The sequence below is a fragment of the Hypanus sabinus genome, chromosome 28 (genome assembly GCF_030144855.1).
Source record: "Hypanus sabinus isolate sHypSab1 chromosome 28, sHypSab1.hap1, whole genome shotgun sequence".
NCBI classification, from domain to species: Eukaryota; Metazoa; Chordata; class Chondrichthyes; order Myliobatiformes; family Dasyatidae; genus Hypanus; species Hypanus sabinus.
Genome location: NC_082733.1, coordinates 9,320,050 through 9,332,268, shown reverse-complemented (window position 1 = coordinate 9,332,268; position 12,219 = coordinate 9,320,050). Strand labels below are relative to the sequence as shown.

The 12,219-nt window shown below is 39.8% G+C and overlaps 2 protein-coding genes across 3 annotated transcripts in view; both read left to right on the top strand.

Moving 5' to 3' along the window:
- Nucleotides 1–12,219, top strand: part of cemip (cell migration inducing hyaluronidase 1) — a 194,355-nt gene that overhangs the window by 61,355 nt on the left and 120,781 nt on the right. The gene's annotated exons all lie outside the window — the stretch shown is intronic.
- The window catches only part of LOC132382414 (cell surface hyaluronidase-like), a 115,490-nt gene that overhangs the window by 94,329 nt on the left and 8,942 nt on the right, over nucleotides 1–12,219 (top strand). For both annotated transcript variants that reach the window (XM_059952577.1, XM_059952578.1), the window contains 3 exons: nucleotides 398–620; nucleotides 4,797–4,898; nucleotides 6,678–6,838. In XM_059952577.1, coding sequence (XP_059808560.1) covers nucleotides 398–620; nucleotides 4,797–4,898; nucleotides 6,678–6,838 — 486 coding nt within the window. The remainder of the gene's footprint in view (nucleotides 1–397; nucleotides 621–4,796; nucleotides 4,899–6,677; nucleotides 6,839–12,219) is intronic.

The window sequence follows — 12,219 nt, the reverse complement described above, 5'->3', positions numbered from 1 at the left end:
TATGGTCAAATTTCTGTAATAGTACTTGAACCCAAGATGTTCTAGACAAGTAGAAAGTCCTATTAAGTCTCTCAAAGGAGCTAATACAATTCAAGTTAAATGGCGATATGAAACCCCAGTGATGGGCTGGGGGTGAACTAATAGCCTCTGGGGAAAGACAACAAGCTATTACCTTTCATTTATAAATGTAAAGAGAGTGGTGTTATTTGGGTGGCTGGCAGGAATGTCAGGAAAATAATAACCTAATATTGCAACAGCTTTGCAATAATTTTTCCCTGAATTGACCCATTGCAAATGTACCGAAGGTTCATTTCATAGCTACCTTCTCACTGACATTTGTAGAATGCAGTCTGTGCCAAGAATGATGATTCACTTCAATATTCTTCGTTCCTGTTAGGATTCTTTATATTATCCTCCAAGCAAAACATGTACGGAAAGGTCATAGTTACTGCTCCAAATATGGGTGTGAGCGAGTGAGGATCTTGGCACACATCAACTCCTGGGAAACCAGCTCCTGCTTGCAAATGGGTTTTTCAAAGAAAGACACAAGTGATCTAGGCCACCTCTTGCCTCTCACTGAGCGAGTAGCTGCTGCCTGCAGCCAGTGTGGTGCTCCACAGGTATGCTTTCTACATTGAGTTAATTTAAGCATGAGATGCTGATGGGTGGAGATAATGGATGTTTTCCTGAAGTATTGAAGTTATTGAATCTTGAATAAGCTATAACAAAAATTGAATTAAATAATGCCATGGCTTAAGCAATTAAATTATGAGAACAACTGGCATAGATTTATGTGGTTTACCCTTGGCCCTAGAAGTTTTAATAAAATGCTTATTAACTAATAAAACCATAAGACATAGGAGCAGAATTAGACCATTCAGTCCATCGAGACTGCTCCGTTATTCCATCATGGCTGATTCCCGATCCCACTCAACCCCATACACCTGTCTTCTCGTCATATCCTCTGGTGCCCTGACCTATTAGGAAGCTATCAACTTCCACCTTAAATATGCCCATGGACTTGGCCTCCACCTCAGTCTGTGGCAGAGCATTCTACAGATTCACCAAACTCTGGCTAAAAAATATTCTTCCTTACCTCTGTTCTAAAGGGTCGCCCCTCAATTTTGAGGCCATGCCCTCTAGTTCTGGATACCCCCACAATAGGAAACATCCTCTCCATATCCACTCTGTCTATTCCTTTCAACATTTGGTATGCCTCAATGAGGTCTCCCCACATTCTAAATTCCAGTGAGTACAGGCCCAAAGCTGCCAAATTCTCCTCATGCGTTAATCCCTTCATTCCCGGAATCATCCCCGTGAACCTCCTCTGGACTCACTCCAATGACAACACATCTTGGGGCCCAAATGCTATGGGGCCCAAAGCTGTTGACAATACTCCAAGTGCAGCCTGACTATTGTCTTATAAAGGCTTAGCATTATCTTCCTGCTTTTATATTCTATTCACCTTGAAATAAATGCTAACATTGCATTTGCCTTCTTTACCACAGACTCAACCTGTAAGTTAACCTTCCGGGAGCCTTACATGAGGACTCCTAAGACCCTCTGCACCTCTGATGTTTGAACCTCCTCCCCATTTAGATAATAGTCCACAACTATTGTTCTTTTTGCCAAAATGTATTATCATACATTTCCCAACACTGCATTCCATCTGCCACTTTTTTTGCCTATTCATCCAATTTGTCTAAGTACTGTTACAATCCTATTGCTTCCTCAGCACTACCTACCCCTCCACCTATCTTCATATCATCCACAAACTTTGCCAAAAAGCCATTAATTCCATTATCTAAATAACTGACAAACAATGTGAAAAGCAGCAGTCCAAATACTGACCCCTGAGGAACACCACTAGTCACCGGCAGCCAACCAGAGAAGGTCCCTTTTATCCCCACTTGCTGCCTCTTACCTGTCAGCCATTCCACTATCCTTGCCAGTATCTTTCCTGTAACGCCATAGGATTTTATCTTATTAAGCAGCCTCATGTGGCACCTTATCAAACACCTTCTGAAAATCCAAGTAAATGACATCCACTGCCTCTCCTTTGTCCACCCTGCTTGTTACTTCCTCAAAGAACTCTAGCAGATTTGTCAGGCAAGATTTCCCTTTACAGAAACCATGCTGACTTTGACTTATTTTATCATTAGTCTCCAGGTACCTCGAAACCTCATCCTTAATAATAGACTCCAGCACTTTCCCAACCACTGAGGTTAGGCTAATTGGTCTATAATTTCCTTTCTTTTGGCTTCTTAAAGAGTGGAGGGATATTTGCAATCTTCCAGTCCTCTAGGACCATGCCAGAATCAAGTGATTCTTGAAAGATCATGACCAATACATCCATTATCTCTTCAGCAACCTCTCAGGCCTATGTGTTGGCGCGTGGCCAAGTGGTTAAGGCATTTGTCTAGTTATCTGAAGGTCGCTAGTTCGAGCCTTGGCTGAGGTTTGCATGTGTACCTCGAGCAATGCAATGACACCAGTGCCAAGCTGTATGGGTCCTAATGCCCTTCCCTTGGCATTGGTGGCATGGAGAGGGGAGACTTACAGCTAGGGCAACTGCTGGTCTTCCATTTAAAAAAAACACCTTGCCCAGGCTTGCGCCCTGGAAACTTTCCAAGGTGCAAATCCATGGTCTATCAAGACTAACGGAGGCCTACTACTCAGGCCTCTGGGATGTAGTCCATCTGGTCCAGGTGATTTATCCACCTTATGAACTTTCAGTTTGCCTTGCACTTTTTCCTTTCTAATAGCAACAGCAGCCACTCCTGCTCCCTGACACTCTCAGACCTCTGGCACTGCTAGTGTCTTCCACAGTGAAGACAGATACAAAGTACTCATTAAGTTCATCTGCCATTTGTTTTCCCCCATTACTACCTCACCACCATCATTTTCTAGTGGTCCAATATTAACTCTCACTTCCCTTTTACTCTTTTTATAACTGAAAAACCTTTGGTGTCCTTTATATTATTGGCTAGTCCGGCCTCATAGTTTCCCTTCTTATAGCTATTTTAGTTGCCTTTTGTTGGACTTTAAAAGCTTCCCAATCATCCAACTTCCCACTCACTTTTACTACCCTATATTCCTTTTATGCAGTCCTTAACTTCCTTTGACAGCCCCGGTTGCCTACCCCTGCCACTTGGGAACTTCTTCCTCTGTGGGACATATCTATCCTGCACTTTGTGAACTGTTCCCAGAAACTTAAGCCATCTCTGCTCTGCCGTCATCTGTGCTGGTATCCTCCTGGACAAGCTCCTCTCTCATGCCTCTGTAATTTCCTTTATTCCATTGTGATACAGAGAAATGTGAGTTATGCTTCTCCCTCTCAAGTTGCAATATGAATTCAGTTATATTATGATCACCACCTCCTAATTGTTCCTTTAAGTTAAGCTCTGTAATAAGATCTGGGTTATTACACAGTACCCAATCTAAGATAACCTTTCCCTGAGTAGCCTCAAGCACAAACTGCTCTTAAAAGCCATCTCGTAGGCATTCAACAAATTCCATCTCTTGAGATTCGACACCAACCTGATTTTCCCAGTCCCATTGTATATTGAAGTCCCCCATTACAATTGTGTCATTACCCTTATTACATGCCTTTTCCAGCTCCCTTTGCAATCTCAGCCCCACTTTTTGACTATTTGGTAGCCTGTATATAATTCCCATGTTTTTTTTTTAACCCTTGCAATTTCTTAACTCTGCCCACAAAGACTCGACATTCTCTGACCCTATGAATTTCATCTCTTACCAACAGAGCCACACCTTCCTGCCTGTCCTTTCAATACAAAGTATACCTTTTGTTGTTAAGCTCCCAACTATGACCTTCTTTCAGCCACATCATAAAGGGATTTAAATAGAATGAAGCAGAGAAACAATATCTGTGGTTCAGAGGTCTCGAGGAATAAATCAAAATTCACACTCAGTCTTGCCAGAGTGTGACCATGAAGCACCACTTCCCACAATGGGTGGCAGATATCTGGGACACCGTCTCCAACGTGGGAGGCTGAGATTAATGGATTGCTATTGATTAGCAAAATAAAATACCATGGGGTACATAAACCATGATCCAACTGAAAAATGGAGCTAAATCCTGGAACTAGGTAATTTTATATGAAGGAAAGTAATTTTTCTCATTTCTTTTGTGATTCCTTTTCCTAATGCATTTTAAAACCAGATTGCATGCTATGTTTTTATTTTGTTTCTGGGCCCTTCCGTTTTAAAATCCTTTCTCTGCTCTCTTGATCCTAATTATTCATCATTGTTATAAGACTATTTCCCCAAGTCTTGTTTCCTTTTTTCCAATCACTTGTTTTTGAATAATCAACTGCCAGATCCAGTTGTGCACTTTACTCATCTTGTATCCATTAGCTCCCTCAGCAGGCTGAAATGCCACCTTGTCACAAGCTGCACATAAACTAGTCCCTCACTTGTATTCCTCAATTACAAACTATTTGCTTGAAATTTTTACTATTTTACTTAATAATACTAGGAGCTCTAAATCCCTGTGAACCCCATTCTCCTACCTATAGTAACCAAAACCAAAGGAGATCCTTTCTTCAGCACAATGAACCTATTTTGACTTAATGTGGGCTGTATCAACAAAATATCCTTTGAACAAATCAAAAATTCAGTTAGTGTTACCTTTTTTTTAACTGCTGTATCTGCCCGAAATCATTTCATGTGGTGTCTATTTCTTTTTTCTGTTTTCTATTAATTGGTTAGGATACAAAATGTTTATGACATGGGATATTAAATGCAATTAAAATGTATCTGTTGTTTACCAGGTTGCTATCACCAGTGATCCACACAGAACCTACATCAGAGTCCAGATACAATCACAGAGCAGAAAAGACATACAAAATGGCCGTAAATTTGCTTTCATTAAGGTAACAGTGATTGCCTTTAAACTTGATTTTCTTTCTGAGTTAAAAATTCAAATGTTTTATCCTTTAAGGATAAAGCAGTTGTTTGACTTGAATGAGTAAAGGACTACTTTTTGTTTATAATTCTAATTCATTTAATTTTTCAGGATCTGGTCATTAACTCCAATTTGCTACCCAAAAGTACCTGGCCTAAGCAGTAATTTACATTTAATGTTGATGAATTCAATTGAGCTAGTTAATACTGGATTAGAGATCATAAGTGAGAGTCCTCTTAGAGCAAGCTGAAATAATAACAAGGATAATTTGTGGTCAGAATGATGTTAGTGGAGTTGCTATCCAGTCTAGATTAACTATGATTCATTCTTAATTAAGTTCTACAGATGATCAATAAATACTTTCTACTAGCTTTCTGCAAGAACAATAAAACCTCTAGGTTCAGTTGAAACTAACTTAGAAGTGCAAACTAATACCAGATGAGCTCTGAAAGTTATGTAAAGATCTCCTGAAAGAGTGGGCAACTGCTTCAGAAATTCCAGAAACTGATTTGTGCAAAAGCAGTTTTGCAACACATTCCAGATTATCAACCACTCTGTGTTTAAAAAAAAAACACCTTACCCCTTAAATCCCCTTTAAATCTCTTACCTCTCACCTTTAAACTATGCCCTCTGTTCTTGATACTCCTTGAAAGACTAACTACCTTCCCTGTCTATGCCTCTCTTAATTTTATATACTTCTAACAGGTTACTCCTCAGCCCCTTTGCTCCAAGAAACAAAAAATGAATAAGGAATCTCTCCTCATAATTAAAGTCCTCCATTCAGGCACCATACTATTGCATCTCCTCTGCACTCTCTTCAGCAAATCCCATCTTTCCTGTAGAGTGGTGACCAGAACTGCTAACAATACTCCAAGTGTTGCTGAACTAGGGTTCTTCTAAAGTTGCAACATCAGGTCCCAACTGTTAAGTTCTGTATCCTAAGGTATGAAGACAAGGATTCATTTGCACCACACTATTCACCTGTGTATTCAGGGAACCATGGACTTGGACTCCTACATCTTTCATTCACTTAAATTCCAGCGTAGATGGTATATTTATGCCAGTTACATGGAAACGTGCCACATGAAGAGGAATCTTGGGCATTACCAGTTTGGGATGGCCAATAAATGAATAATGAATATATAAATACAGTTGCCAACAGCAGATAGTAGGGACCCTTTGTACTAAGTGGCTTTCTAGTGTATTTTCAAGTGCCATTTTAAAACTAAACATTGGGCTTGCCTGTTGGACAAACCAGGCACATTCTTTAACCAGCATCTGCAGATTTCCTTGCCTTTACATTATTTATCCAGCTGATTTTAACATTAACAGTCAGTTTCAAGATCACATGATGAAAGTCATAATCAGCTGAAGTTCCCAATATTTCCTTAAAAACTGAATTTGTATTCTCTAAACAACTATGATAGAGTTTAACCATAGACATTGGAGCAGAATTAGGCAATTCAGCCCATCAAGTCTGCTTCACAGATTTGGACTTTAGACTTAATCCTAATGGCATCCCATTATATTTACTTCCATTACACTTGTCTCATGCTACTAGCAATGAAACTTTTGATTTAGTTCTTTTTAACCAATTTGATCATGTGCCTAAATTGAGTTGGTTTTCCAAACATGTCAGCAATAATAATATTCCTTATTATTCCAGTGGATGAATTATTTTTGCATTTTATTAAATCATATAATTTCTTACAGGCAAAAATCAAATGTTGCCATTCTGTTCTTGTAGGTAAATGATGATATTTTCCTCTTTGAGAAGCCGGGGCTTTTCTTTGTCACAGTTGATGCATGTTCTGGAGCAATAGTGAGCAGACAACATTTTGACACAGTCCAGGCACTATCAGCAGCTGACTCCATTGCTAATTACATCCATCAAACTATTCCAGAAAGGTGAGCAGGTGGACAGTTATCTATTTTTCATAAAATGTCTACTGTCATTGTGAAAGCAACTGTGAAAATTTGGATAGAAATAATGGTCATTATCTTTCAAAACTGGGAATGAGAATAACTGCACAGCAAGAAGTCCATAGTCCACACAGCTTGAGCTTTTGAAGAGTCAATGTAAATTAGCTAACCTGGGGCATGACTTATTGAAAGATCATAATATGCAAGACCTCAAATTGGTCCATTGAAAGTATATAAATCAAAGTGACTATAACAATAGGAAAAGAAAAGTATACCTCAATTTAATTCCAAACTAAACAATTAAAATTTACTTACCATAGAATGAAACAAGATATCAGCTGTTATTGGTTAATTCACATCCCTAAAGGATCTAACTGGTTATTTCCCAACTTGAATCAAATTTGCATAGGATTTCTCTGTCAAAGATACTTTAAGTTACATCATTCAACTTTAGATCAGGTTCCCTTTAAATTTATCTAGGTTGTGTTATGATCCGGACCTTTGACTCCTTGTTCCCCTTTAATTCCCTGTTTCCCGTGTCCCTCGAGCTTGGAGATTAAGGCAATCCATTCTCGACCAAACTGGCAGTTTATAAGCCCCTGGCTTCAGCTGTTCGGCGCGAGAGCGTTATAGAGCATTAGCGAAGTTGTCATAGCTACCGCGAGCCAAAGTCACCTAGCTGGAGCCAACTAAGTTTCTTGCCGGAGCAAGCCAAGACTCCTCCCGCAGCAAGTGCCAGCAATTCGCCTTCCCTTGCCAGAGTGGGTCCGGGCAAGGTTAACCCACCAGGGGTGAGTTAAGAGCTCCCACAGCTTGGAACAAACCTGGGTCCAGTGATAGTACCATCCGTTGTCTTGTCGTCTTGTATCCAGTTCAGTAGGCAAGCCATTTGCCGCTACTCGAATGGACTGTCATTGTGTGGTCTCTGTATCCATGTCCTCTCTAAAGAGGGGTCCCGGCCCTGTACCCTAGAAGGCTCCTGACCCTGTGTTAAAGAGTCCAGGCTCCTTGCCTGGTGTCTTAAGGTGGAGTCCTGGCTCGGTGTTTCATGTCCTGTGTTTGAGTATCAAGTCCTGACCATGGTGGTCCAAGTTCCAAGTGTTCAAGTCATGGCTGCAGCGTTCCAAGTCTCCAAGTCCAAGGTCTGTGTTCCGAGTCCTGGCTCTGATCCCCGATCTCCAAGTCCTGGACCCCAGACCCTGAGTCCCAGCCTAGTCCTGGGCTTGAGCCCTCGTTCATTAAGCCTATTCCCATTTCCTCTTTGACCTCCTTCGTTTCCCTGCTCTATCCTTGCGTCATGGTTCTCCTTGCAAAGAGTAATAAACTATTTAATTTAACCTTAGAAAAACGTGTTTGTGTTCTGCTCTTGGGTCCTCCTCGAGCACCTTTGCCCCCCACCTTGTAACAATATCATTTTCTATAAAATTGTTTTAAGATTACTATGGGTACTGAAATTCAAGTTCTTCTTGGGTACCTGAATGATAATTTGGATTGAGTTGTAGTGCTTCATAATTAAGCATTAGCCTGATCATAACCGTAATCTAATCTAATTTATCAAATGACTGAATTGAGGGGAAAAGCTACAAAATCCACTCGCTTTCAATCTTAATGAAGACACGGTATATTAGATTCTATGTAAAGGTCAACTTTGATTTCATTTTCCAATTAAACTGATTGTAGAGCAAGTTATAAGCTTCTTCACATTTTGCAGTCAATAGTTTTTAAGAGGGTTATCGAGATGTAAATTTCTGAATTCATTTGTGTGGTATATTGTAGAGAAAAAAAACTGAGAAATATATATGACGTACAGTGCCTATAAAAAGTATTCACCCACCTTGGAAGTTTTCATGGTTTATTGGTCTACAACATTGACTCACAGTGGCTTTTTTGACACTGATCAACAGAAAAACCTCTTTCATATTAAAGGGAAAACAAATTTCTACAATTTGGTCTAAATTTATTACAATTATTAAGCACAAAATAATTGATTACATAATTACTGACCCCCTCCAACTCAGTATTTAGTAGATGCACCTTCAGCAGCAATTACAGCCTTGAGTCTATGTGGATAGGTCTCTACCAGCTTTGCACATCCACACACTGCAATTATTCCCCATTCTTCTCTACAAAACTGCTCAAGGTCTGTCAGATTGCATGGGTATGGTGAGTGAACAGCACTTTTCAAGTCTAGCCACAAATTCTCAATTAGATTGAGGGCTGGACACTGACTTGGCCATTCCAGGACATTAACTTTGTTGTTTTTAAGGTATTCCTGTGTAGCTTTGGCTTTATGCTTGGGGTCATTGTCCTCTGGAAAACAAATGTTCTCCCAAGTTGCAGTTCTCTTGCAAGATGTTTTCCTCCAGGATTTCCCTGTATTTTGCTGCATTTATTTCACCCTCCACCTTCACAAGCCTTCCAGGGCCTGCTGCAGTGAAGCATCCCCACAGCATGATGCAGCCACCACCAAGCTTCACGGTAGGGATGATGTGCAATGTTTACCTTATGCCAAACATAACATTTAGTCTGATGGCCAAAAAGATTAATTTTGGTTTCATCAGACCATAGAATCTTCTTCCAGCTGACGTAAGAGTCCTCCAAATGCCTTCTGGCAAACTCTAGCCAAGATTTCATGTGAATTTTTTTTCAACAGTGCCTTTCACTTTGCCACTCTCCCACAAAGCTGTGACTGGTGAAATACCCGGGCAACAGTTGTATGTTCAGTCACTCCCATCTCAGCCACTGAAGCTTGTAACTCATCCAGAGTTGACATAGATCTCTTGGTGGCTGCCCTCACTTGTCTCCTTCTTGAATGGTCACTCAGGTTTTTGAGGAGGGCCTGCTTTAGGCTGACTTACAGCTGTGTCATAACTTTCCATTTTTTGATGATTGATTTAACTGTACTCCAAGGGATATTCAGTGACTTGGAGATGTTCTTGTATCCATCTCCTGACATGTGCTTTTCAATAGCCTTTTCACGGTGTTGCTTGATATGTTCTTTTTTCTTCATGGTGTAGTTTTTGCCAGGATGCTGACACACCAGCAGCTGGACCTTCCAGATACAGGTGTATATTTTCTACTACAATAAATTGAAACACAGGTCTCCAAAATCAGATCTCCATTTAACTAATCTAAAGCCAGATGACTGATTTGGCGAGTCATATTAAAGGGAGTGAATACTTATGCAATCAATTATTTTGTGTTTTATATTTGTAATTAATTTAGATTACTTTGTAGAGATCTGTTTTCACTTTGACATGAAAAAGTCTTTTCTGTTGATCAGTGTCAAAAAAAAAGCCAAATTAAATTCACCGTGATTCAAATTTGTAAAACATTAAAACATGAAAACTTTCAAAGGGGGGTGAATATTTTTAATAGGCACTGTGTATTGTATTACAGCAGTCCAGACAATTGAAATTTGGCTTTATGGGATTCACAAACAATTACCAAAATATTTAAGATACAAAAGAAAAAATAACCTTATGGAATTTGTTTTTTAAAGCACAGCGTCCACTGTATCACAGTATCTTCAAAAACTAAAATAAATAAATAAAAATAATTGAAACCATGTTAATTGACCAAGGATTACTGAAGATACCAAAATACATACTGACTAACTTGCCGGAATTCACATATCTAGCTGGTAGCAGATTGGAGAAATAAATTCCCAGTGTTGCACTAAGAAAGCCCAGCCAATGTCTTTGCCACTGGTTGATGTCTGGTTGATATCTGGTTGATCTTTCATTGACCCTGATATAAACCAAATACAAATAAATAACAGGAATATGAAAAAATAAGATAAAGAATTCTTAAAGTGAGCTCATTGGTTGTGGGAACATCTCAATGGATGAGCAAGTGAGTGTAATCATCAAGAGCGGTTGTAACTGTTCCTGAACCTGGTGATGTGAATCTTGAAGCTCTTGTACCTTCTACCTGATGGCAGCAGTGAGAAAAGAGCATGTCCTGGGTAGTGATGGTCTCCCTGATGATAGATGCTGCTTTTCTATGACAGCATTTCATGTAGATGTGCTCACTGGTTGGGAGGGCTTTACCTATGATGCACTGGGCTGAATCCATTACATTTTATAGGATTATTTTAGAACTTAGAACATTAGATTCAATGATAATGAAAGTTCTTATATTACAGAAGATTTTAGCATAGATGGTTTCCTAGGACTGCAAGCTCTCTCTAAGGTGGGATTACCCAGTATTTGCCTAGCTGAGCTACATACCTTCTGTTGCCTTTGTCAACTTGCTGCTCAGAGCTTCTCTTTTGTTTTCTTAAGCAGGATCCTCTCTATAAGATGGTGAGAAAAACAATGATCTAAATTCTGCAGGATAATGGTGGTGTTGAGAATTTCAGCATTAACACCGCTACCTTGTGTGACTGACAGCAATTTAAACATTTTTAAACATGAGTATACTAACAGGCAAGGGAAGGCACTTGACTCATTAGGTAAATAATGTGCACCCCTGCATTACAGAGGGCTTGAATTCCAAAGAAACCATCTATGTCATTATCTTCTGGTAATGTGAAATCTTTATGCTCGTTGAATTTCATGTTATGAGTTTATCATTCCTGAACCTTATTGCTATGACAATCACTTTGATCCAGGAAAATCCAGCATTCCAGATATCTTGTATTACTACAACTAATCAAACTTGTAAACTAATCAATAAGCTTCAAGACCTTGGCATTAATACTTCCTTGTGCAATTGGATCCTTGTTTTCCTCACTTGCAGACCCCAGGCAGTTTGGATTGGCAACAACATCTCCTCCAAAATCTCCATCAGCACAAGTGTGCTTAGCTCCCTGCTCAACTCACTTTACACTTATGACTGTGTGGTTCAGCACAGCTCCAACACCATATTTAAGTTTGCTGATGACCCCACTGTCATAGACAGTGACAAATCAGCATACAAGAGGGATGCTGAAAATCTGGGTGTGTGGTGCCACAACAACATCTGACTCAATATCAGCAAGACCAAGGAGCTGATTATTGATTTCCTTGTTGGGGGATCTGAGGTGAAGAGGGTCAGCAACTTTAAATTCCTCAGTGTATCATTTCAAAGACCTGTCCTGCGTCCAGCAATTATAAAGAAAGCACAGCAGCATCTCTCCTTCCTTAGGAGTTTGCAGAGATTCAACATGACATCTAAAACTTTAACAAGCCTCTATAGATGTGTAGTGGAGAGTATATTGACTTGCTGCATCACGGCCTGGTATGGAAGCAACAATGCTCATTAATCCTACAAAAAGTAGTGGAAATGGTTCAGTCCATCATGTATAAAGCCCTCCCCACCATTGAGAACATCTACATGGAGAGATGTCACTGGAAAGCAGCATCCATAATCAGGGACCCCCA